At 40.7% G+C, this 24,728-nt stretch overlaps 2 protein-coding genes across 2 annotated transcripts; one reads left to right on the top strand and one right to left on the bottom strand.

Moving 5' to 3' along the window:
• Positions 1 to 2,887: 2,887 nt before the first annotated feature.
• Positions 2,888 to 8,761, top strand: LOC120059433 (protein-S-isoprenylcysteine O-methyltransferase-like). The gene is made up of 5 exons (XM_039008476.1): positions 2,888 to 3,131; positions 3,509 to 3,597; positions 3,701 to 3,870; positions 5,575 to 5,792; positions 5,894 to 8,761. The coding sequence occupies exons 1-5, from the start codon at positions 2,913 to 2,915 to the stop codon at positions 6,077 to 6,079; spliced, it is 882 nt and encodes a 293-aa protein (XP_038864404.1). The 5' UTR covers positions 2,888 to 2,912; the 3' UTR covers positions 6,080 to 8,761.
• On the bottom strand, positions 8,633 to 22,945 carry rnf207b (ring finger protein 207b). The gene is made up of 17 exons (XM_039008475.1): positions 22,755 to 22,945; positions 17,892 to 18,024; positions 13,926 to 14,070; positions 13,677 to 13,758; positions 13,507 to 13,582; positions 13,213 to 13,338; positions 12,771 to 12,817; positions 11,803 to 11,875; positions 11,593 to 11,661; positions 11,389 to 11,457; positions 10,917 to 11,041; positions 10,484 to 10,661; positions 10,098 to 10,283; positions 9,771 to 9,822; positions 9,564 to 9,681; positions 9,271 to 9,381; positions 8,633 to 9,155 (listed from the first exon to the last, which is right to left on the bottom strand). Exons 1-17 carry the CDS (start codon positions 22,943 to 22,945, stop codon positions 9,011 to 9,013), a joined length of 1,926 nt encoding a protein of 641 aa, XP_038864403.1. The 3' UTR covers positions 8,633 to 9,010.
• Between the last annotated feature and the right edge of the window lie 1,783 nt (positions 22,946 to 24,728).

Below are 24,728 nucleotides of genomic sequence, written 5' to 3'. Positions count from 1 at the left end.
CCGTCTGCATCACAGAAAGGCATGCTAGCTAGCAACAGCAGCACTTTTAGCACTCTGTAAACTATATTAATAACAATAAAACTCTGAAACATGTTTCAATAGTCTCACACTCCCTTATAACAATATCTAAAGCATTAACCTTGGGATGTTTTATTTATTTCACGTTATGGACTTCTACAAAGGAGTAATCTGCAACACATATCTTTCTCTCTCAGTGTTTTCTCGGACTGAGGAGAACGGGAGCTATGGGTAGTACCAGGGTGTTAGTAGGTGACACAAGCACCCAGATGAAATAAAATACATTTAATGAAACAAAACCGAAGATGTTAACATCATCCAGCTACTGTAGCTGCCTACCTAACATCAACAGGCAGCACCAGTAGCGCAACAATTAAAAATCGATCATAGGCCACTGACCCTCAACCTGGTTGTTCTGTTGTGCGTTGTGTACTATTCTAATAATTTGAAGTTTGATGGAATAACCATTTTAACTCTACTACACATGTAACCTATTCATCCAAGCAGGCACAAATTCAACCCAACACACACACACACACTGTTTGCATATTGCTAGTAGCCAAAACAAGCAAATGAGAGATGTAATGTTTTTCTGCCTATTATTTTATGTGAATGATACTCAGTCTTATCTGGGTAATAAATGCAATGTTTGCTTCGTACAGTACATTTTGAATAATGAAACAATTTGGTTTCAACAGGCTGTTGAGTAACAAAACTTGTTCCCGTTCACAAAATGTAAGCAGAAGTCTAATTTGTCTGTTGGACTGACCACTACTATTTATTGAATTTGTTTCCTGTGAACAGTATGGTAAGTTCATGACATATGAGATATCTCAGTCTGTGCTATGTCCTCTGCTAGACAGCCTAAGCATGACTAAAAACAAATTCCCCTCCATCTAAAAAAAGTGATGCCTCATCAATTTTTTTTGTCTAGACCTCAAGTAGAGAGAGGTTTGATTATATGGCTTTATAGCCCCATCTACAGTCAAGAAACCTGGCAGGGTGGTGCCAGGATGACAACCTCTCCCTCAACGTGATCAAGACAAAGGAGATGATCATGGACTACAAGAAAAGGAGGGCCGAGCACGCCCCCATTCTCATCGACGGGGCTGTAGCGGAGCAGGTTGAGAGCTTCAAGTTCCCTGGTGTCCACATCACCAACTAACTACCATGGTCCAAACATACCAAGACAGCCGTGAAGAGGTTACGGCAATGCCTATTCCCCCTCGGGAGACTGAAAAGATTTGGCATTGGTCCTCAGATCCTCAAAAAGTTATACAGCTACACGATCGAGAGCATCCTGACTGCTTGCATCACCGCCTGGTATGGCAACTGCTCGGCCTCCGATCGCGAGGCACTACAGAGGGTAGTGCGTATGGCCCAGTACATCACTTGGGGCCAAGCTTCCTGCCACCCAGGACCTCTATACAAGGCGGTGTGAGAGGAAGGCCCTAAAAATTGCCAAAGACTCCAGCCACCCTAGTCATAGACTGATCTCTCTGCTACCGCACGGCAAGTGGTACCGGAGCGCCAAGTCTAGGTCCAAAAGGCTTCTTAAACCTCTTAAGGATCCAACCCTTTTTCAATTTTCGCCTAAAATGACATAACCAAATCTAACTGCCTGTAGCTCAGGACCTGAAGCAAGGATATGCATATTCTTGAAAGGAAAGGAAACACTTTGAAGTTTGTGGAAATGTGAAATTAATGTAGGAGAATATAACACATTAGATCTGGTAAAAGATAATACCAAGAAAAAAACATGTGTATTTGTTTTTTTGTACCATCATCTTTGAAATGCAAGAGAAAGGCCATAATTATTCCAGCCAAGGTGCAATTTAGATTTTGGCCACTAGATGGCAGCAGTGTATGTGCAAAGTTTTAGACTGATCCAATGAACCATTGCATATCTGTTCAAAATGTTGTATCAAGACTGCCCAAATGTGACTAATTGTTTTATTAATGCATTTTAAAGTTCATAATTGTGCACTCTCCTCAAACAATAGCATGGTATTCTTTCACTGTAATAGCTACTGTAAATTGGAGAGTGCAGTTAGATTAACAAGAATTTAAGCTTTCTGCCCATATCAGATATGTCTTTGTCCTGGGACCCAATCCCGTGGAGGTTAACAGCTTCTACCCCCAAGCCATAAGACTCCTGAATAGCTAATAAAATGGCTACACGGACTATTTTCGTTGCTGCTACTCTCTGTTAATTATCTATGCATAGTCACTTTACCTCTACCTACATGTACAGTACCAATCAAAAGTTTGGACACACCTACTTATTTAAGGATTTTTATTTATTTTTACTATTTTCTACATTGTAGTGTGCAAAACTGTCATCAAGGCAAAGGGTGGCTACTTTGAAAAATCGAAAATATATTTTGATTTGTTTAACACTTTTTTGGTTACTACATGATTCCATGTGGGTTATTTCATACTGTTGATGTCTTCACTATTATTCAACAATGTAGAAAATAGTACAAATAAAGAAAACCTCTAGAATGAGTAGGTGTGTCCAAACTTTTGACTGGTACTGTTCATAGTACCTCAATTACCTCGACTAACCTGTGCCCCCGCACATTGACCCTGTATATAGCATCGTTACTGTTATTTTCTTTATTATTATTATATATATTTTTTTTTACTTCAGTTTATTTTAGAAAATACTTTCTTAACACGTATTTTTCTTAAAACTGCATTGTTGGTTAAGGGCTTGTAAGTAAGCATTTCACTATAAGGTCTACAACTGTTGTATTCGGCGCATGTGACAAATAAAATCTGATTTGATCATCTGCGCAGCGTCACCCCCTGGAACTGAGCCAAGATTAATGAAGAAATTCTGTGATTGTGGAAAACTCGCGAGAGCCCATAGGGAGTAACGTCACTTCATCATGGCAGGCAATAAGTTGGCATTAGAGGGAAAAATAAGTATAATAAGCTTTCTTTTAGGGCTTGGTGTTGTTATAATTCCCCTTATTAGAACATTCGCTGGACATCTTGACTGGGTATTCGACTATCTCACTGGAGTGAGGGGGAAAATAGCTATTGCGGTGTACATCGCTGTTCTCAATGGCTTCTTGCTAATCATATATAAGGGACCTCTATATAAGGTAAGAGCTACAGTAGTAGCTAGCTAGCTGGCTAACGTCTGAAATAAGATTTATGTTGTATTTGCCCATCCAAAACGTCAGTCAGCTAGCTAGGCTTAATCTAAATGATCAGTTATATTAATTGTCGCGCTTCTTTCTGACAATGTATTGTGCTAACGTTAGCTGGCTAATCCTATTAGCTGAATTGGATTGAGACAGCTGTCACCTTGATTGCCTAAAGTAGAACCCTAATTTAACGATAAGCTAGATAACACTATTGAAGTTAAGTGGGCCATGCCTAAGGTTATGTTATTGTCTTCGCTGTTGATTTGGAGCCAGCTTTGTAGTTTCACAAGTTCAAGTTAGAAAGGTTATCGAAGCATGCTCTTTTCTCCCAGGTTGCTGTGCGAGCCTGCTTCCTTGGTTTTACTTTTGGGTGTGGCTTGATCATAAGCTTTTCTCAAACTACATGGACACACTTTGGCTGGTAAGCATCCAACACCTGTACTTTCTCTGTCACACACAAAACTAACTGATGTTAGTTCGATACCTGTTTATGCATAGTTCTCAGTCAATTAATGTATTTGCAGGTACATGTGTTCCATGTCTTTCTTCCACTACTCTGAGTACTTGGTGACGGCCATCATTAACCCCCGCAGCCTGTCTCTGGACTCGTTCCTGCTCAACCACAGTGTGGAGTACACCGTGGCTGCTGTCTCCTCATGGGTGGAGTTCACTATAGAGAAGCTCTCTGTCCCAGGTCTTGCCTCATACCACACTTGTGCTCAATGGTTGCGTTCCAGCCTGACTACATTGCTGGTATTGCATTGCATCAACCAATGGTTGCGTACCACGTCATTCTGCGCAGGCAGGCACCTGCAATGTAGGCTCAATCCCAATACCCCCGTTAGCCCTCCCCTTTGTTTTTGAGTGTCCCTCATGTGGGGGTGAGTGGCACTTGAAAATGGAGCAACTAGTGGTAGGGAGATTAGGCCTAGGGAATGGGACATCACTACATCACTCGCGTCGATGACATGGATGTCGATTTAAGGGAGCCCCCCGCACCTCTCTGATTCAGAGGGGTTGGGTTAAATGCGGAAAGACACATTTGTTGTACAACTGGCTCGGTATCCACCTTTCCCTTTTCCCTTTCACTCGCGCATGTCAGATACTGCCAACGGATACCACACAATTAATTGACGATGAGCCACTACTGGCTGCAGTAATAGCTTTTCTTATATATCTCATGCGACAAATACATACTTACCACATGAGCATCAAATGAAAAACAACGTGCCTGTAATGTACCCATCCTCTGGCTGTGGTTCAATGTGGAGTAGGACTGAAGCAGGACTTTAATTCCATAGCAGTTTGACATGTAACAGTTGCGTTCCCTTCACCCAGTCCTTAGCAGTTTGACATGTAACAGTTGCGTTCCCTTCACCCAGTCCTTAGCAGTTTGACATGTAACAGTTGCGTTCCCTTCACCCAGTCCTTAGCAGTTTGACATGTAACAGTTGCGTTCCCTTCACCCAGTCCTTAACAGTGGAGGCATTGTAGCTAGAACAATTAAAATCACTGTTCTGAACAAATTTTTTAACAAATGTGTATACACCGATAGGCTACACATCCATAGCATACTGCTCTTTTTATCCTCCACTATACAATAAGGAAGAAAAGAGTTGGCTACAGCTACGTTACCTGCATTGGCAAATATCTTCAGTCTCTGTTATGTAACTAGCTACAATAAAAAACAATTACAAGTGATTGAAGTATTATTATTATTTTTTAATGAACAGGAAGGCAAGCTTACAAAATTTTACATAAAATTTGCAGTAGATGCTTTCGTTAGCTACATTCTTTACATACATTGAGTTTCACAGATGACAGCCTGGTTTGCTCAGGAGTCCCTACAACATGAATTACAATTCATACCAATGTAAAACGCCTGTATAGAAAGCTAAATGTATAGCTAGTTGGCTAATGTTAGCTAGTTGTTGCTAGCTTGTTAAATAGTGATTTTTGTAAATTAACTTTATGATCAAGAAATGTGCATTATAATTGTTCTCTACATTAACTAACATATTCATCTTAACTGTAAATACTTTGCATGACTCGTTGTGAAGTTATAATTAATTACATTTCCTTCCATCCTAGTATTTTTGTCAGCCATCTTCCTGAAACAACTTTAGAGCCTTGGGTTGCAGGACTTTATGGTAGTTTTAATAACCCCCCCCCCCCCCCCCCCCCCCTCGCTCGAAGTTGAATTGGAACACCACTCCGACTCAATGTGGCTCGCGGGATGGTGCAAAATGGAGGGGAGGGCTAGGGGGTATTGGGATTGAGACGTAGTCAGCCTGGAACGCAGCCAATAACTTCATGTCTCAGTTGAAATGGCATGACATGTTGTCACAGGAGGAGGAAAATGTCTCAATTGGCTGTGAACTTTTTCCCTCTGTCTCAGAGCTGAAGCAGCTGAGCTGGCTCAGCCTGGTGGGCCTGTTGATGGTGCTGTGTGGGGACTTCCTTCGTAAGTCTGCCATGCTGACGGCTGGCTCTAACTTTAACCACATCGTCCAGAACGAGAAGGCTCAGAGCCACGTGCTGGTCACCGATGGGGTCTACGCCTTCTTCAGACACCCGTCCTACGTGGGCTGGTTCTACTGGAGCATTGGCACACAGGTACATGCCTAAAATGTGAAAGAATTACCAGAATTGTATTTCTTAAAAATGTTACAATCAAGCCGTGTCCAATGTTCCATTTTCCGTGTCCAATGTTCCAGGTGATGCTGTGCAACCCTGTCTGCATCGCGGGCTATACCATGGCCAGCTGGCGCTTCTTCCGTGAACGGATTGAGGAGGAGGAGGTCTCTCTCCTCCATTTCTTTGGAGAGGACTACCTGGAATACAAGAAGAAGGTGGGCACCGGCCTGCCCTTTATTTCAGGCATCCGCATCAACAGCTCCTAGGTGTGAGAGATGGGGTCCTGGATGTATGAACATGACAGACAGGCACTGTGAGGGGCAGCCCCTGTCAGCATACTGTGGATTAGCACTTGTGGTCGCCCGCCCTGGGGGGGGGGTCTAGAGCTCACGGAGACTGACACCCATGAGCGTGGTAAAGGGCTCCCCAAAAACCTGGGTAGACGGACTCACTCAAAAATAAACGACACCCCCCAATGTTATATCTATTGCACACATCCAACCGCCTCTTTGGTTTGGTTAGTTTGACTACTAGAGATGTTTTTTTTCCCCATCTTCATCTCCAATGTCTCCCTTTTCTGTGTTTTCCATAGGGAGGAGTTGAGTTTCTTCAGTGGATGCTGAATGGATTTTTAGCTTGTGTTACTGAATCAAAGTGCTGTAATGAGCCTGGTCGAGTGTCTGCTATTCCTTGTTTGTCTGGCTTATCACTAAGTCATCATTATTAGGTCTCAGCGTTTACAACAATAGTTTTACACAAGATTAGGGATGCACAATTTCATCTGCCCCCGTACATATTCTTTCCCAGTAGGTAAATCTGCGCTAAGAAGCATTTATTTCTGTTTGGCTGTTGTACATTTACAAAAATTTCCCAAAATGGTGGCAAAGTGGTTGCTTGCAACATGGTCTTTGCCCCATAAGTTAATGACTTTTCATAAATTATAAAATGCCTTTTGATGGTAATCAAATGTCAAAATATGCCATGAGAAAATATTGGTTATAGGTTACAGCCCAGAATTTCTATACTGATGCATCCTTACCCAAAATGATTAATTTACCGGTTCAGGGAACAAAACTGTAAAATAACATTTTTAATGAACAGAAACTGAATCGGGAACGAAAGCGATCCATACTGTTCCGGAACAGAACCGTTATTTTAAAAGCATGCAAACCGGTTAATAAGAATATTTTACGTTCTAGACATTTTTTTTCTAGTCCCACAAAAGAAACGCAACAAAGCGCATGTGCAAAGCCCTCACTCTGTCACTCAAACTTATCCCAGCGTCTGCCTGCAAACTGAAAATCTTTGCCTGTGCATGTTTAGGCTACCTGCCCCTCCCCCATCTGAAGCATAGGCTACTGTACTGACCTTAGAAGTGTGAGAAGATGGGGAGAGATCTTTTTAATTAGCTAGAGAAGCATGGATTAACTTTTTCAATGTTAGTTAAGGATACTATAGGCCTAGTTGAGTTTCAGATTGGATTTATTAACTACAAAAAAGTAAGATGTGTGTTTAATTCTGGTGCTGCTCTTCACACACAAGCTTGTTAGCTAGCTATCTCAAAGGACATTCAAAGCCTCTCCTAGGTATAATTCTGTGAACCTAATTCAGATAATGCATGTCTTAGAGGGCCAGCGCTTCAAGCCTGCTCCTCAAACCTCTCACTCTCTCCCCACCCGTAAAATTTCAGTAGCATCTTGCGCCATAGCCTACACTGGTCTGTCCATCAGGCATGTAAACAACTAGCATGCATGTAAACAACTAGCTTGCCTGCTCTATCCGCACTGATTGCTGAAGTCATTTTAATGAGCTAAATGGTCAAAATGGGTCAAAATGGGGTTTCACAGGTTTCAAACCGGTTCAGAACTTTATTTTGCTGATCGGAACAGTGGAATAGAATGAAAAAAAAAAAAGTTTTTTTTGTTGTTGAGAAAATAACTTTGGTTCCAACCCCTGATTTTAAATTCACATATCCCATGTCCACTCAGGATCAAAAGGCTGTACAATCAGAAATCTTTTGCTAATTTGACAACCTGAGCAAGTTGCAGCCTGGTTCTCGGATTTCTCCAATCGGTACGGCGTAATAAATCAGAAATCTACTTTGTAAGTAATTTAAAACATAATGAATACTGACAATCCGTTCACTGTTCTATTCCAGTCTGCTGTAAGCCTTAAAATGTCCCCTGGGTGTAGACTATGAATCAGGGGTGTTGTTCCTCCATAGGGTTTTAGTAATAGGGGCACTCACTAATAGTCATCTTTTAAAATGCAATCGCTTTCACACGGTCTCTCTCTACCCCCACTTGATCATCACTCCATCTATTATTTATTTGTTCTGTGCACTTGTCACCTCATGCTCACTGTGTATTAAAACCAACCAAAAGATGCATTCCTATGGCTAAGGGGTTCAGAGAGCTACACCCAACATGGCTTCCTTCTGAACTACCGCAGCTTGTCTCAGGTGAAAGGTCGCCTCTGCCCTCCACTCTGTATGCCCAGACTGTATGGAGTGCAAGAGGAGTATGTCTGTGAGTGAAAGAGAATTTGTGAAATTAGAACAGTCAAAAGCACTAACTGTTGTGCAAGATGAGTGTGTGTGAGTTAGTTTCTGAAATGAGGACAGTCTAGAGCACTGTAAAAGTGATGTGTTACATGAATCAAGATGAGATTCTGTAGATTAATTAATATAAGAGCACATTCAGTTGGCTGCAGACGTATGATAGTTTGCTGCTCCAAGCATGATACAGCTGAGCTGAACATGGAAAAAGCCAGTTGTGTTGCACTACAGTATAACAATACTACAGTTTATTACAGGTAAATTAAAAATGTATCATGCAGAGGGTGTACTTATCTAACTCTTGGTTGATAACTTTTTTTCACTTTACTGACATTTTCTGAATTGAATGAACACCATTGTCCTGTCAAATAAAATCAAAAGTTTATCCTAAGAAAATTGTCTTCCTCATTAGGTTGTCTTTCATGTTTTTGCCAATGTAGTCCTAATATGGATAATGGATGCATGCTTAAATTACTACAAGAAGCCAACCTGAACACAGTGACGGTGTTACCATAGCATACATTACATTACACCTTGTTGCACACAATGTGGAAATATTGGATTTTATATTCAATATCATTTACATACAGTAAGTCAAGGGTGAGCACTTTGTTGGTGAAGTCCCATGCCCCTATCCTGTTTAGGGATACATCTCCTTCCAAATGGCTATCTCTGTGGTCTTCTGCTTCCCTGGCCAGTAGAAATTATTCTTGAGGGCAGCCTCATCAGAGATGCTGCTGAGAGTGTGGTTGTCATCTGTGGTAGGCTGACAGGTCAGGTCATTTCTGTTGAGGTAAAGCATAAAAGTAGAGGTTTAACAGAGACGTTGTATAGTTTTCATTGAAATCAATCAGATCAATTCTCCCAACAAGTTATTCAGTAATCTCCTCACTAGCTTACGTCAGTGTTGTTGAAATGGTTTGTTTAGTATCTGTGGCCGTAGTGGTGTCCTCATAGATCTTCAGCATGGCCTCTGTACGGTCGTCTTTCAGCTCCTTAGGCTCTTTCAGTCTGTGGGAACATTGAAAAGGGAACACTTTGTGGTAAACCATGTCTTGCACAGTCACCATGACAGAAAGAAACGTCTCAGTCTGTGACCCCTCGTCAGAGTAAATTGTACATTTGCCAAACTATCTTGTTAGTCAAGACATTGTAGTTTGTGATATTGAGTTTCAGTGACTGTGCTCCAGTACCTGGGTTCAAGGCGTTCCTTCACCTTGGCGATGGATCGGATATACGGGCCAATTTGCCTGGCGATGGTGGTCAGATAACTGTTCTCTTGCCTTAGCTGGGTCAGATCATGAAGCTGGGCTGAAACCAGAATGGACACATGCAGTATATAAAACACCAACTTGACCATATCTATCTTACAGCTAACAGAAAAACTAAATCCCCATTACCTTCATAGATTTCCTGTTCATTTGCAACCCTCTGAAAGGTTGTCTCCCAGACCTATGGTGAAGGATAACAAGATGGAAATGAGCTCTAAAAGGTAAGCCAGGTTACATTTATAAACAATTTTGTGGGAATACTTTTTCATAATCCTCATTTCTAGGGAGTTTCTCCTAGCCACCGTGCTTCTACATCTGCATTGCTTGCTGTTTGGGGTTTTAGGCTGGGTTTCTGTATAGCACTGTGTGACATCCGCTGATGTTAAAAGGGCTTTATAAATACATTTGATTGATTGATTGATTGATTGATTGATTGATTGCTTTAGTGATTCCCACCTCCTCAAACATGGCCCTCATGAGTTCCACTGCAGAGTACTCAGAGGAGATCTGTCTGTCCATCTGCACGGAGGTATCCAGGATGTCTCCCATGGTGTCTGTCTTGATGAGGGAGTGGTGCTTGGTCAGATCCCTGTGGGTCTCCTGCACCTGGTCCTTCAGCTGCTGAATGGACATCTGCAGCGTCTGGAGTCAGGAGAACACAATGTTTTTATGGTCTACATCAGGGTATAGTAATCAGGGTAGCGCCTTGATTGAAATCAATAAGCCATGCATCTCTAATGTATTTCAAATACACATACCAAAACATTGTGTTTGGCTGTGAAAGTCCTCAGTAATTTCGTAAGAGCTGTACAGTAACTGAAAAGAGTCGTAGAAGCTCACACCCTGTAGCTGGTCTCATAGTTGCGACAGTGCTCGGTGAAGGGGGTCTCTCCGCCCTCAGCCAGGAGGACCTTGGTGCTGATATAGCGGTGGGGGGTAGGCTTCCGCACCACGGACGAGCCCAGGGACATGTCACTGATGGCTGGGGAGTGGCAGGGCATGGACAGGGACGACTGCAGGCTGAGGGGACAGTTAAACAAAACAATGAATAAATCAATATCTTTACATAACATTTTGGGCATCAGGCACGGGGGTCCTCATATTTCCGCTGGATATTTTAGAACATGACAAGCGCATACTTGGGAAGTACAAGCATACTGTCTTGAAATTTGAGGTTTCACTCATTGGGAACACCAATAACATGCTGATGACATTTTCCCTTTGAGCGTGTAGGTCTGCACTATTTCCATATGGTAGGAGTGAAATATGACTCACAGTCCGCTGGCATTGCCCAAACTCAATCCAGTCACACTCCCAGCAATGGACACAGAGCGTCTTTGGCCCAGCAGTAACAGAGACTCAAGGCAACGAGCAAACTCGGACCGATACTCTGTGTTGATCTAAACCAGAAACATAGAATAGGGTGAATATTTGGGATGTGATATGACAAAACATCAGTTGAAAAGGCATATGACAAGAGAGGGTCTTTTCATTAACCGAAAGGTCACTAGTTCGAATCCCCGAGCTGACAAGGTGAAAAATCTGCCGATGTGCCTTTGAACGAGGCACTTTACCCTAATTGATCCAGAGTCACCGTTGATAATGGCCGACTCTGGCCGTGACCCCACTCTGCGAGGGTGTCTCAGGTGGAATTGGGATATTTCCAATTCCCACATGCATATTAATACACACGTATACATGTGTGAAATAGGACAAATATAAGCACCCACCTAATTATTTACCTTACCTTGCTACTCTGAGCTGGTCTCAGTCTGTGTGGAAGTTTGACAATCTTCTTCAGTCTCTCCATCAGTTGCTGGATAACATATATTAAAGTCAAACACATTTGCTTCAAAACGGTATTCACAATTGCTAGTATTACATTTCATGTTTTGGTATGGGATTCATGGAACCAGATTGGGCATTATTTATCATACTGTATTGTACATACATATCCCATGTCAAGAAACTCAAACTTGTTGGCTGAACTTAGAAAGGCTGAGCAAGTGACCAGATGAACCTAGAGACAGGAAAGGCAGAGAACATTGGCTTGAGTTGAGCATGTTACACCTGCTCAAGATGGGCCATCCGTTTGGATGACAAATACAACAGATGTATCACTACTCCAGGATAGAAAGGCGTGCCATAGACAGGACATTACCTGGAGAGTGGGTAAGAGTGCAGCCAGATGAGACAGCTGTTCTTTGAAGGCTCTCTCTTTCTCCTCATGCTGACTGTTAAAAACAAGAGAGAATCCATTTTAAATGGATCTCTTACAGTATCTAACTGGAACAACATGCATGATCTTAACCCACATGTCAATAGCAAGAATCTCATGTGATTATCATCCTTACTCTTTAGCTTTTGCAGCATATGCAAAGCTTTTCGGGAAACATTTCTGCTACAGGGTTCAAAGTGGTGCCATGCAAGCGTGATGTAGCTAGTTTGACACATTATTATCATTAATTAGGCTTTTATCTAGATTGGTCTGCTGCCATGGATACCTTCATCTCCCAGCAGGATCTATAAATGTGGAACAGGATACATAGGCAGGCATTAGATGAGCCATTAGCCTGTTCAATATCTCTGGGTGCATCCCAAATATCCTGTATAGTGCGCTACTCTATGGACCCTGGTAAAAAGTAGTGCACTTTAAAGGGAAAAGGGTGCCATTTGGGATGCAGGTGGTGTCTGTCTGCGGAAAGACTTCCTGCCCTGAGAGTTCATTGAGTTTACAGTGATTTTTAATGGCTATATGCAACCATTGAGGCTGAATCTGTGTGTTCTGTATTCGAATGGCCCATTCAAACAATGATAGGTAAATACCAAATATTTCACAGTTTCTCTGAGCATAGGCTATACATTACATTATAAACATGATTGACTCTGCGCCCAGTAGTGGAGGCTGCTGAAGGGATAACAGCTCATAATAATGGTCGGAACGGAGCAAATGGAATGGCATCAAACACATAGAAACCATTTGTTTGATGTATTTGACATCATTCCACTGATTCCGCTCCAGTCATTACCACGAGCCTGTTCTCTACAATTAAGGTGCCACCAACCTCCTGTGGCACCCACCTTTACTGGTTTTCAAGCAAGGTAGCCTGAAGTAAAATTAATTCTCACCTTAAAGCTGCTTTCAGAAGAATCTTTTTTCTTTCTGCCAGTTTTTCCTTCAAAAGAGGACAATATTATCTGTGTCAAGATTAAATGATTAAATTAAATTAATTAGACTGCCCAATTAAAACTATTACAATGAAAAATTACATTCATTTCCTCTCAATGTTAAGTTTGTAAATGAAAGCACTACTTGAGCATTCCAATTTGATCCAATTTTGCTCTGATGTCATGTGCAATGTATTGAACTTTCAGCAACTTTAGGAGATAAGACACGAAGGGTGACACCTTGTGGTAGAATAAACTGCAGTCAGAAAATAAAAAAAACATTCAACAATTTTTTAAAAGAACATTGATTGATTGAAAAAAACTGTCATTGGAATGGAGGGAAATTTCCAGCTTTGAGTTGAGTTGAATGTTTTCAAAATGGCCGATGCCTGTGTCAGTTCACCTGCATGTTGTTGAACAGTGTGCTGATAGCGCTCTCCTCCTCATCCACGTTCTCTCGAACCTCCCTGATCATCGCCTTCAGCAGGATGATGGCTTCCCTGGCAGACGTTTGTAGCTCTTTTACCGCCTAGGGGTCAGGGGTCACATCATGAGAGGGCACTGGACACCACCACATACACACACACCCAACAAACTAAACTTCGCCATGTTCCCCCATATGTATTGTCTATAGGTATACTCTACAGCAATATGGAATAAGTAGATAATACAGAGTTAATGAAGAGAATGCACTCACTATGACAGCTTGGTCCAGCCTTTCACAGCCTTGCATATATGCTGTCTCAATATCAATGCAGTGTGCTCTGCTCTCCCTGGAGGACACACACAAAAAGCAATTGCTTAATGGTTGATTATTTAATTACTTAAGTGATCAAATATTGGGGATAGGAGCTGACTGTAACTCACACTTGCATGTCTCTGAAACAGTTGATACACAGCATGGACTTCTTCTCTGTGGAGAACATTATGTATAGCTCGTCATGGAGGGCTGTGGGTAGACAGACAGACAAACAGACAGGCAGAGACAGTCATTACAATGTAATCTCAGAGGAGAGAATATGAGCTGGAGAGCCTTGGAAAATGTTCTGTGCACCTGCTAGTTTATTCATAAAAGGTATCTAGCTGTATTTGAAGAAGATTGGACTTTTAACACACCACACTTTTTGTGGACCTCCTTTGTGCGTTTGGCAAGGGAGACAATATCATGGCGGGCAAACATTTTGGCCTTGTGGGTTGATTCCCTGCAAGCTCCACACAACGGCTGGCTACAAGTGTTGCAATAATACATTGCTTCCACATCCTGTCAACACACAAGACCACAACATATTCAAAAGCTTGTACTGCAGACAAAAACTACAGGTATGAACCAAAACAGTTTTTTTTTTCAGGGGTGGATCAGCTTTAATATTGCGGAGATTGTTGCTTCCATCAATGTAATTGTCTGCATCATTTCCAATCCCCCATATTTTGGGGGGGTAAATATATATATCTATATACATACATACATACACACTTTTTTTTTTAGAATATACCTTTATTATCCCCCGCAAACCCTACCACCCTTCCCCCAATTGGAGTAAACTAATAAACAATAACACTTAGGCTTTTATACATACAATACACATTTTACAGACACAATATATTTTACAATAGTTATATTTTGTTTGTTTTTAGTCCTGGCCTTCCTCTATTTCTGATGTCAATCCAGTTTGATTTCTATTTGTAACTGTGGTATTTCACAAAATTTCTGAACCTATATACATTTTACAGACCCTGTATGTTTTACATTGGTTATCTTGTTGTTATTAGTCCCACCCTTTAGCTCCATTCAACCCCTCCAATCTATCTCTTAACACCATCCATTTTGGATTTCTATTTGCCATATATTTTTCAACTGTGCTGTGATGCTTCACAAAAGTACTAAACCTTCCTATTTTTTTTTTAGGCAAGTCAGGTAAGAACAAATTCTTATTTTTTCGGCCTAGGAACGGTGGGTTAACTGCCTTGTTCAAGGCAAGAACGACAGACCATGTCAGCTCGGGGATTCGATCTTGCAACCTTTCGGTTACTAGTCCAATGATCTAACCACTAGGCTACGCTGCCGCCACATTCTTCTACAGATTGTAAAATAAAGATAACATTTTTTGCAAAAATAATTATTATATTATTGATCGATTGACTATGACTTTTCAAATCACCCAGTATTGCTATCTGCAGCGTTAGTTCTAGGTAAATGTTGCAATTCTTCAGCCATTCCTGGGCCTGTGACCAAATACAAGCTACATATGGAAAGTACCAAAATAAATGATCTAATGACTCTACCTCTTCACAGCAAAATCTGCAGAGCTGGGAAGACTGTATCCCCCATATATATAACATTCGATTGGTTGCAAGAGTTTTGTATAATATTGAAAAATTCTAAGTTTTGAATCCGGTGTCGTTTTGCGTGTCAATTCATAAACCATGTGCAATGGAATCGGTACATCGAAAATCTCCTCCCAACTATTTTGCAACTTCTATGGCACAGCTGTCAATTTTTTGGTCCTTAAATGAAATTGATGTATTTTTATTTATCACTATTTTCTTGAACCATTTTTGGTCTTTAATGCAGGGCCGACAGACAAGTTCCTTATTTTTTCCCCCTTCCACTTGCCTCTTCCATTTTTGTGGTAACGCTGCAATTAGTTGGTTGTAATTTTGGGTAGAGCAGACATTTCCATATGTATGTGTTAGCTGCATGTGTGACATAACTCCACCAGTCCTATTTATGATATAATTTACAAAGATTATACCTTTTAAAAAAATAATCTCGAAAAATAGTTTTTTTTAATCAATTAGTATATTTGAGTTTAACCACAATATTTGTTGTATTATTTGTTCTGTCTTTTCAGGTGGATTAAAATGAAATTGCAACCAACTTTCTAAGGCTTGTTTAAAAAATAACAATATTTTGGAGATTATTTCATTTTCAAATAACCGAAAGTGAGCAGTTGTAATCTGAATAAAGGGAAAAAGGCCATTCTTGAACATGGGGTGAGACATTCTTACTAATTTACTAGTCAACCATTTCAGATTTAAGTATACATTTTTTATGACTGATGCCTTTAGTGAGAGGTTTAATGCTTTAATATTTAATAATTTCTGCCCTCCGAATTCATATTTGTTAGGCCTTTTTAATTTTGTCTGGCTTGCCATTCCAAATAAAATGGAATATTTTTTGTTCATATAATTTAAAAAGCAGGTCTCTAGGTGTAGGCAAAAACCATAAGCAAATAGGTAAACTGTGATATGACTAAAGAGTAAATCAGGGTGATTTTTCCACAAATAGACAGGTATTTTCCTTTCCATGGTAGCAAGATCTTATCTATTTTTGCTAACTTTCTATTAAAATTGATTGGAGAGAGATAATTTCTTTCTTTCGGATATGTATCTCGAGTATGTCCACATCCCTGTCAGACCATTTTATTGGTAAACTACACGTTAATGCAAAAGACCCAATACATAATATAGTACACTTATCATCATTTGGTTTTAATCCAGAGAGGTTAGAAAAGGTATCTAGATCCTCTATGAGGCTGTGGAGGGATTCTAATTGTGGTTTTAAAAGAAAACATGAATCATCAGCGTACAATGACACCTTTGTTTTCAAGCCACAGATTTCTAATCCCTTAATATAATTGTTGGATCTGATTTTAACAGCTAACATTTCGATGTCAATAATAAATAGATATGCCGATAGTGGATAACCTTGTTTTACTCCTCTTGACAGTTTAAAACTTTCTGAGATGTAGCCATTATTTACTATTTTACACCTAGGGTTACTATACATAACTTTATCCCATTTTATAAGAGATTCTCCAAAATTGAAATATTCCAGGCATTTATATATAAATTCCAGTCGTACTTTATCAAAAGCCTTTTCAAAATCAGCTATGAAAACCAGGCTTGGTTTCCCCAATATTTCATAGTATTCTATTGTTTCCAGTACTTGTCTTATATTATTTCCAATGTATCATCCATGTAAAAAACCTGTCTGATTAGGATGAATAATATCTGACAATACCTTTTTAATTCTATGCGCCAAGCATTTAGCTATAATTTTTTATCACAACAGTGAAGTGTAAGAGGGCTCCAAGTTTTTAAATGGACTGGATCTATATATATACCACTTGGATCCTGCTTCAGTAATAATGAAATCAGACCTTCTTGTTGCGTGTCCGTTAATCTACCGTTTATATAGGAGTGGTTAAACCATGCTAATAATGGTCCTCTGAATATATCAAAAAAAGTTTGTTATACTTCCACTGGTAGCCATCCAGCCCTGGAGTTTTCCTGGATTTAAAGGCTTTAATTGCATCAAGAAGTTCCTCCTCTGTAATTTGGCCTTCACATGAGTATTTCTGTACAGCTGTTAATTTTACATTATTAATAGGGGGAAAATCCATACAATTAGCTTCGGTTAGTGGAGATGGAGGAATATTCTTAAGGTACTTCACTTCCTCTTTCAAAATATTGTTCGGTGAATCATGCGTGACTCCATTTGTAACAAGTTTCAATAAAAAAAATTGGTAGCATTTCTATGTTGATGATTGAAAAATAATTTGGTGCATTTTTCCCCATATTCCATCCAGTTCGCTTTATTTTTTGAATATATTATACTGGATCGTTCTTGAATAAGTTCCTCCATTTCTTTTTGTTTTCTTCTAACTTATTCTGTGCCTCTATGGTGCAGTTTTTATTGCTATCTAACTGTACTCTTAGTCCTTCAATTTCGTTTGTTAATATGGTCTCTTTTGACCTAAATTGCTTTTATTTTATAGATGAGTACTGAATTGCATGGCCTCTAAAGGCATAATTAAAAGTGTCCCATACAATAAGGGGATCTGCTGTACCTATGTTATGTCAGAAAAAGTCAGTTATAAATTCTTCTGTCCTAGTTAAAAACAAGTTAAAAACAAGGCTTTGATTACACTTCCAATATCCTCGCCCACGTGGAAATTCTGTAAGAGTAATATATATATGCCAATTATGTGATGATCCAAACCTGTGTTTGTTAGGAGAATTTTTGCATACATGGCTAAGGTTCAAATAAATCATTCAGAGTTAATAAAACCTTAGTACCTGCTTCTTGCACTCCAGATCACAGTTGGAACACTGAACAGTCTCCTCACAGTCAGTAGAGTTATCCACCAGGAACTTGAGCAGGCGGTCCTCCTGGGGTAAGGCACTTAGGCCTTTGACAATGGACTGTTGTCTGTACCAAAACCAAGAGTGGTTACATAAAACTTACAAATAGGATCCAACACATTTAGCTACTAACAATCTTAAAGTGAAGAGATCCCTGAAAAGTTAATGGAAACAAACTAATATATTTAAAAGTGATTGTGTTTGCAGTTTTACCCTTTGTTCTGTGTGGGTTGGATATCTTATGCTACAGCTGTTGAACTATTGTCCTCATGTAGGCTATTGCCTCTCCCATTACCAAGTATTCACCTAGTCTTCACGGTAACACAGCCACAAATAGCATCGCTCTGAATTCTGATTACACAAGGTAATGTCAATGACAAGAATAGCAACAACGACACTGCATATTACTTTATACCAGTGTGATTTCCCATGTCATTAATTTAGTAAATGCCACAAACAAACAGTTTGCTTAAAGCAAATTTCCTTTGTTTAAAGGGGGGCTAGATTATTGACTAGGCGTGTCCTACACTAGGACCAAGCTGTTCTCAATGCCAGGCAGGATGAAACAAAGGCAGGATTTACACTGCAGCTGTCTATTCCCCCCATATAATCCCGTAAAACTTTCATTCTGGCACTGCTAACTGGAGAGGCTATGTTGTTCTATGTATATTTTAGTGAACACGCATCAATGATAAATACTTCAGCCCTTCCAATGACATCAGGCATGATGGAGAAAATGGAGTTGAAGAGCCAATGGGACATTTCACTACAAAAGCTATTGATATGATAAAGTAAGCCTAAAACAAGTTAGCCTTGTCCAAGCCAGAGCTGCCCATAGGGGCAGGAGCCTATCTCCTGTTTCTGTAGCGTGAGGCAGCTTAAACTACCGTACAGTGCTTTGCAAAATTATTCTTTCTCCTTGGCGTTTTTCCTATTTTGTTGCATTACAACCTGTAATTTAAATTGATTTTTATTTGGATTTCATGTAATGGGCATACACAAAATAGTCCAAATTGATGAGGTGAAATGAAAAAAATTACAGAAAAGTGGTGCTTGCATATGTATTCACCCCCTATCCATGAAGCCCCCAAATAAGATCTGGTGCAAACAATTACCTTCAGAAGTCACATAATTAGTTAAATAATGTCCACTTGTGTGCAATCTAAGTGTCACATGATCTGTCACATGATCTCAGTATATATACACCTGTTATACACCCAGAGTTTACAACACCACTAAGCAAGGGGTACCCCCAAGCAAGCGGCACCATGAAGACCAATTAGCTCTCCAAACAGCTCAGGGACAAAGTTGTGGAGAAGTACAGATCAGGGTTGGGTTATAAAGAAATATCTGAAACTTTGAACATCCCACAGAGCACCATTAAATCCATATTTTAAAAAATTGAAAGAATATGGCACCACAACAAACCTGCCAAGAGAGGGCCACCCACAAAACTCACAGACCAGGTAAGGAGGGCATTAATCAGAGAGGCAACAAAGAGACCAAAGATAACTCTGAAGGAGCTGCAAAGCTCCACAGTGGAGATTGGAGTATCTGTCCATAGGACCACTTTAAGCCGTACACTCCAAAGAGCTGGGCTTTACGGAAGACTGGCCAGAAAAAAGGCATTTCTTAAAGAAAAAAATAAGCAAACACTTTTGGTGTTCGCCATAAGGCATGTGGGAGACTCCCCAAACATTTGGAAGAAGGTACTCTGGTCAGATGAGTCTAAAATTGAGCTTTTTAGCCATCAAGGAAAACGCTATGTCTGGTGCAAACCCAACACCTCTCATCACCCTGAGAACACCATCCCCACAGTGAAGCATGGTGGTGGCAGCATCATGCTGTGGGGATGTTTTTCATCAGCAGGGACTGGGTAACTGGTCAGAATTGAAGGAATGATGGATGGCGCTAAATACGGCGAAATCATTTAGGGAAACCTGTTTCAGTTTTCCAGAGATTTGAGACTGGGACGGAGGTTCACCTTCCAGCAGGACAATGACCCTAAGCATACTGCTAAAGCAACACTCGAGTGGTTTAAGGGGAAAATGTAAATGTCTTGGAACGGCCTAGTCAAAGCCCAGACCTCAATCCAATTTAGAATCTGTGATATGACTTAAAGATTACTGTACACCAGCGGAACCCATCCAACCTGAAGGGGCTGGAGAAGTTTTGCCTTGAAGAATGGGCAAAAATCCCAGTGGCTAGATGTGATAAAGCTTATAGAGACATACCCCAAGAGACTTGCAGCTGTAATTTCTGCAAAAGGTGGCTCTACAAAGTATTGACTTTGGGGGGTGAATAGTTACACACGCTCAAGTTCAGTTTTTTTGTCTTATTTTTTGTTTGTTTCACAAGAAAAAATATTTTGCATCTTCAAAGTGGTAGGCATGTTCTGTAAATGAAATGATACAAACCCCCAGAAAATCCACATTAATTCCAGGTTGTAAGGCAATAAAATAGGAAAAATGCCAAGGGGGGTGAATACTTTCGCAAGCCACTGTACATGTACATGCTCTGGACGCTAGTCTGTTCCAGGGCCATCCCCCCAATCCATCTCCTTAATGCTGAGTGCCAAGCAGTGAGGCATCAGGTCCCATTGGGACAGTCCTTGGTATGACTCGACCGTGGAACAAACCCCCAACTTTCCAATCTTAGGGCTTAAAATGTAACCACAAAGCCACTGAGTTGGTCATTGATATGATAAATCAAAGGTAATTTGTTCCATAGGAAATTAAAATACCTACAGTACCAGACAAAAGTCTGGACACACATACGCATTCAAGGGTTTTTCTTTATTTTTACTATTTTCTACATTGTAGAATAATAGTGAAGACATCAAAACTATGAAATAACACATATGGAGTAATGTAGTAACCATAAAAGTGTTAAACAAATCAAAATATATTTTATATTTGAGATTCTTCCAAGTAGCCACCCTTTGCCTTGATGACAGCTTGCACACGCTTGGCATTCTCTCAACCAGCTTCATGAGGAAGTCACCTGGAATGCGTTTCAATTAACAGGTGTGCCTTAAGTTAATTTGTGGAATTTCTTTCCTTCTTAATGCGTTTGAGCCAATCAGTTGTGCTGTGACAAAGTAGGGGTGGTATATAGAAGATAGCCCTATTTGGTAAAAGACCACGTCCATATTATGGCAAGAACAGGTCAAATAAGCAAAGAGAAATGACAGTCCATCAATATTTTAAGACATGAAGGTCAGTCAATCCGGAAAATGTCAAGAACTTTGAAGGTTTCTTCAAGTGCAGTCGCAAAAACCATCAAGCGCTATGATGAAACTAGCTCTCATGAGGACCGCCACAGGAAAGGAAGACCCAGAGTTACCTCTGCTGCAGAGGATAAGTTCATTAGAGTTACCAGCCTCAAATAAATGCTTCACAGAGTTCAAGTAACAGACACATATCAACATCAACTGTTCAGCGGAGACTCCGTGAATCAGGCCTTCATGGTCGAATTGCTGCAAAAAAAAAACACTACTTAAGGACACCAAGAAGAAGAGACTTGCTTGGGCCAAGAAACATGAACAATGAACATTAGACCGGTGGAAATCTGTCCTTTGGTCTGATGAGTCCAAATTTGAGATTTTGGTTGCAACCGCCTGTCACACACTGATCTGTTTCACCTGTCTTTGTGCTTGTCTCCACCTCCCTCCAGGTGTCGCTCATTTTTCCCATTATCCCCAGTGTATTTATACCTGTGTTGTCTGTCTGTTGCCAGTTCGTTTTGTCCATCAAGCCTACCAGCGTTTTCCCCCTTGCTCCTGTCTTTTTCTAGTTCCTGTTTTCAAATTTTCCCAGTTTTGACCATTCTGCATGCCCTGACCCTGCCGTTCTGTACCTTGTCACACCGCTCTGGATTATTGACGCCTGCCTGCCCTGACCCTGAGACTGCCTGCAGTTCTGTACCTTTGACTCTGATCTGGATTACTGACCTGCCCTTGACCTGTCGTTTTTCCTGCCCCTATTCTAGTAATAAACTTTTGTTACTTTGACACTGCATCCGGGTCTTCCCTAAAACGCGATACCGCTGTGTCTTTGTGAGACACAGAGTAGGTGAACGGATGATCTCCGCATGTGTGGTTTCCACCGTGAAGCATGGAGGAGGAGGTGTGATGGTGTGGGGGTGCTTTGCTGGTGATACTGTCAGTGATTTATTTATTATTCAAGGCACACTTAACCAGCCTGGCTACCACAGTATTCTGCAGCGATACGCCATCACATCTGGTTTGGCTTAGTGGGACTATCATTTGTTTTTCAACAGGACAATGACCCAACACACCTCCATGCTGTGTAAGGGCTATTTGACCAAGAAGGAGAGTGATGGAGTGCTGCATCAGATGACTTGGCCTCCACAATCACCTGACCTCAACCCAATTTAGATGGTTTGGGATGAGTTGGACCGCAGAGTGAAGGAAAAGCAGCCAGCAAGTGCTCAGCATATGTGGAAACTCCTTCAAGACGGTTAGAAAAGCATTCCAGGTGAAGCTGGTTGAGAAAATGCCTAGGGTGTGCAAAGCTGTCATCAAGGCAAAGGGTGGCTACTTTTAAGAATCTAAAATCTAAAATATATTTTGATTTGCTTAACACTTTTTGGTTACTACATGATTCCATATGTGTTATTTCATTGTGTTGATATCTTCACTATTATTCTACAATATTGAAAATAGAAAAAATAGAAAAACCCTTGAATGAGTAGGTTTGTCCAAACTTTTGACTGGTATTGTATATCATGATTTATGCCATCCAGTAAATCAATGGAATGCTCATGCTTACTTACCCACAGAGGGGGCAGGAGAGTCTGCCTTCCACTGCCCTGCCACGCAGACAACTGGCGCAGAATGTGTGGTAGCAGTCCAGTAGACAGGGGTGTTCGTACTGCTCATGGCACAAGTGGCATACCAAGGGGTGGCAGTTGGCACTGTCTGGGTCATATAGGTTCTCCAAAGGGCAGAAGATTCCTCCAGACATCTGAAAAAACACATACAGGAAAGCCCATCAGAGTGATGCTGATCTATGTTAGTGACATTTGAGCGAATTGGTGAAAATGCACGTTTCATCAGACACCCTAATCATTCCATGATGTATCAACTGTGGTATACTGTTACAAACACATATAATTGAAAGTATTCCAGGGAAGTCAATAATCAATCAGTACTCCCAACCTTCAACCCGATGGAAGTACATTAAAGTACATTCCTTTTAAGCATATACTTAATGAATAAGTCAAGAAGCAGATACTTAATAATATAAGAATATGGGAGTAAAGCTGAAACATTACCTTACTGCTTGCTGCCTTAGCTGCTGTCCCAAGCAGGAATGACAGATATGTGGAGGGTCTTTGAGTATGCCTGGAGGGGATGAAGTGCCGGCCCTGACGTCAAAACCAAAGTCAGGGTACTCAGTGGGTATTGGAGGAGGTGTGACCACAGCACAGCAGTACTGGATGACAAAAGAGTAACCAGACACCACTCATCTGTCAACAGGTGACCAAAATACATTACTCTCTCTAATCCCTCTATTTCCCCCACTGCAGCCTCCAATGACTCCTGTCAAACGTCATGCATTGGTTGCTAATTCAGAATGGAACAATAAAGGGGACAATTGAGCAATGAATATTAGTTTTGGAAATAGCATACAGTTGAAGTCAGAAGTTTACATACACTTAGGTTGGAGTCATTAAAACTCATTTTTCAACCACTCCACAAATTTCTTGTTAACAAACTAGTTTTGGCAAGTCGGTTAGGACATCTACTTGTGCATGACACAAGTAATTTTTACAACAATTGTTTACAGACAGATTATTTCACTTATAATTCACTGTATCACAATTCCAGTGGGTCAGAAGTTTACATAGACTAAGTTGACTGTGCCTTTAAACAGCTTGGAAAATTCCAGAAAATGATGGCATGGCTTTAGAAGCTTCTGATAGGCTAATTTACATAATTTGAGTCAATTGGAGGTGTAACTGTGGATGTATTTCAAGGTCTACCTTAAAACTCAGTGCCTCTTTGCTTGACATCATAGAAAAATCAAAAGAAATCAGCCAAGACCTCAGAAAAAAACTTGTAGACCTCCACAAGTCTGGTTCATCCCTGGGATTAATTTCCAAACGCCAAAAGGTACCACGTTCATCTGTACAAACGATAGTACGCAAGTATAAACACCATGGGACCACGCAGCCGTCATACCACTCAGGAAGGACATGCGTTCTATCTCCTAGAAATGAACGTACTTTGGTGGGAAAAGTGCAAATCAAATCCAGAACAACAGCAAAGGACCTTGTGAAGATGCTGGAGGAAACAGGTACAAAAGTATCTATAGCCACAGTAAAACGAGTCCTCTATCGACATAACCTGAAAGGCCGCTCATCAAGGAAGAAGCCACTGCTCCAAAACCGCCATAAAAAAGCCAGACTACGGTTTGCAACTGCACATGGTGACAAAGATCGTACTTTTTTGGAGAAATGTCCTCTGGTCTGATGAAACAAAAATATAACTGTTTTGCCATAATGACCATCGTTATGTTTGGAGGTTAAAGGGGAGGCTTGCAAGCTGAAGAACACCATCCCAACCGTGAAGCACAGGGGTGGCAGCATCATGTTGTTGGGGTGCTTTCCTGCAGGAGAGACTGGTGCACTTCACAAAATAGATGGCTTCATGAGGACGGAAAATGATGTGGATATATTGAAGCACCATCTCAAGACATCAGTCAGGAAGTTAAAGCTTGGTTGCAAATGGGTCTTCCATTTGAC

The sequence above is a fragment of the Salvelinus namaycush genome, chromosome 14 (assembly GCF_016432855.1).
Source record: "Salvelinus namaycush isolate Seneca chromosome 14, SaNama_1.0, whole genome shotgun sequence".
Taxonomy (NCBI): Eukaryota; Metazoa; Chordata; class Actinopteri; order Salmoniformes; family Salmonidae; genus Salvelinus; species Salvelinus namaycush.
This window is presented reverse-complemented; position numbering and strand designations above follow the sequence as displayed.

Bases quoted from the DNA above. Each gene is read 5' to 3' on its own strand.
- LOC120059433 (XM_039008476.1), top strand. From the start codon at position 2,913: ATGGCAGGCAATAAGTTGGCATTAGAGGGAAAAATAAGTATAATAAGC. The intron at 3,132-3,508 runs GTAAGAGCTACA...CTTTTCTCCCAG, and splicing joins ATAAGGGACCTCTATATAAG to GTTGCTGTGCGAGCCTGCTT. The intron at 3,871-5,574 runs GTCTTGCCTCAT...CCTCTGTCTCAG, and splicing joins AGAGAAGCTCTCTGTCCCAG to AGCTGAAGCAGCTGAGCTGG.
- rnf207b (XM_039008475.1), bottom strand. From the start codon at position 22,945: ATGTCTGGAGGAATCTTCTGCCCTTTGGAGAACCTATATGACCCAGAC. The intron at 13,339-13,506 runs GTGAGTGCATTC...CCTGACCCCTAG, and splicing joins GGCTGGACCAAGCTGTCATA to GCGGTAAAAGAGCTACAAAC. The intron at 11,876-12,770 runs GTGAGAATTAAT...TGTTTTTAACAG, and splicing joins CTTCTGAAAGCAGCTTTAAG to TCAGCATGAGGAGAAAGAGA.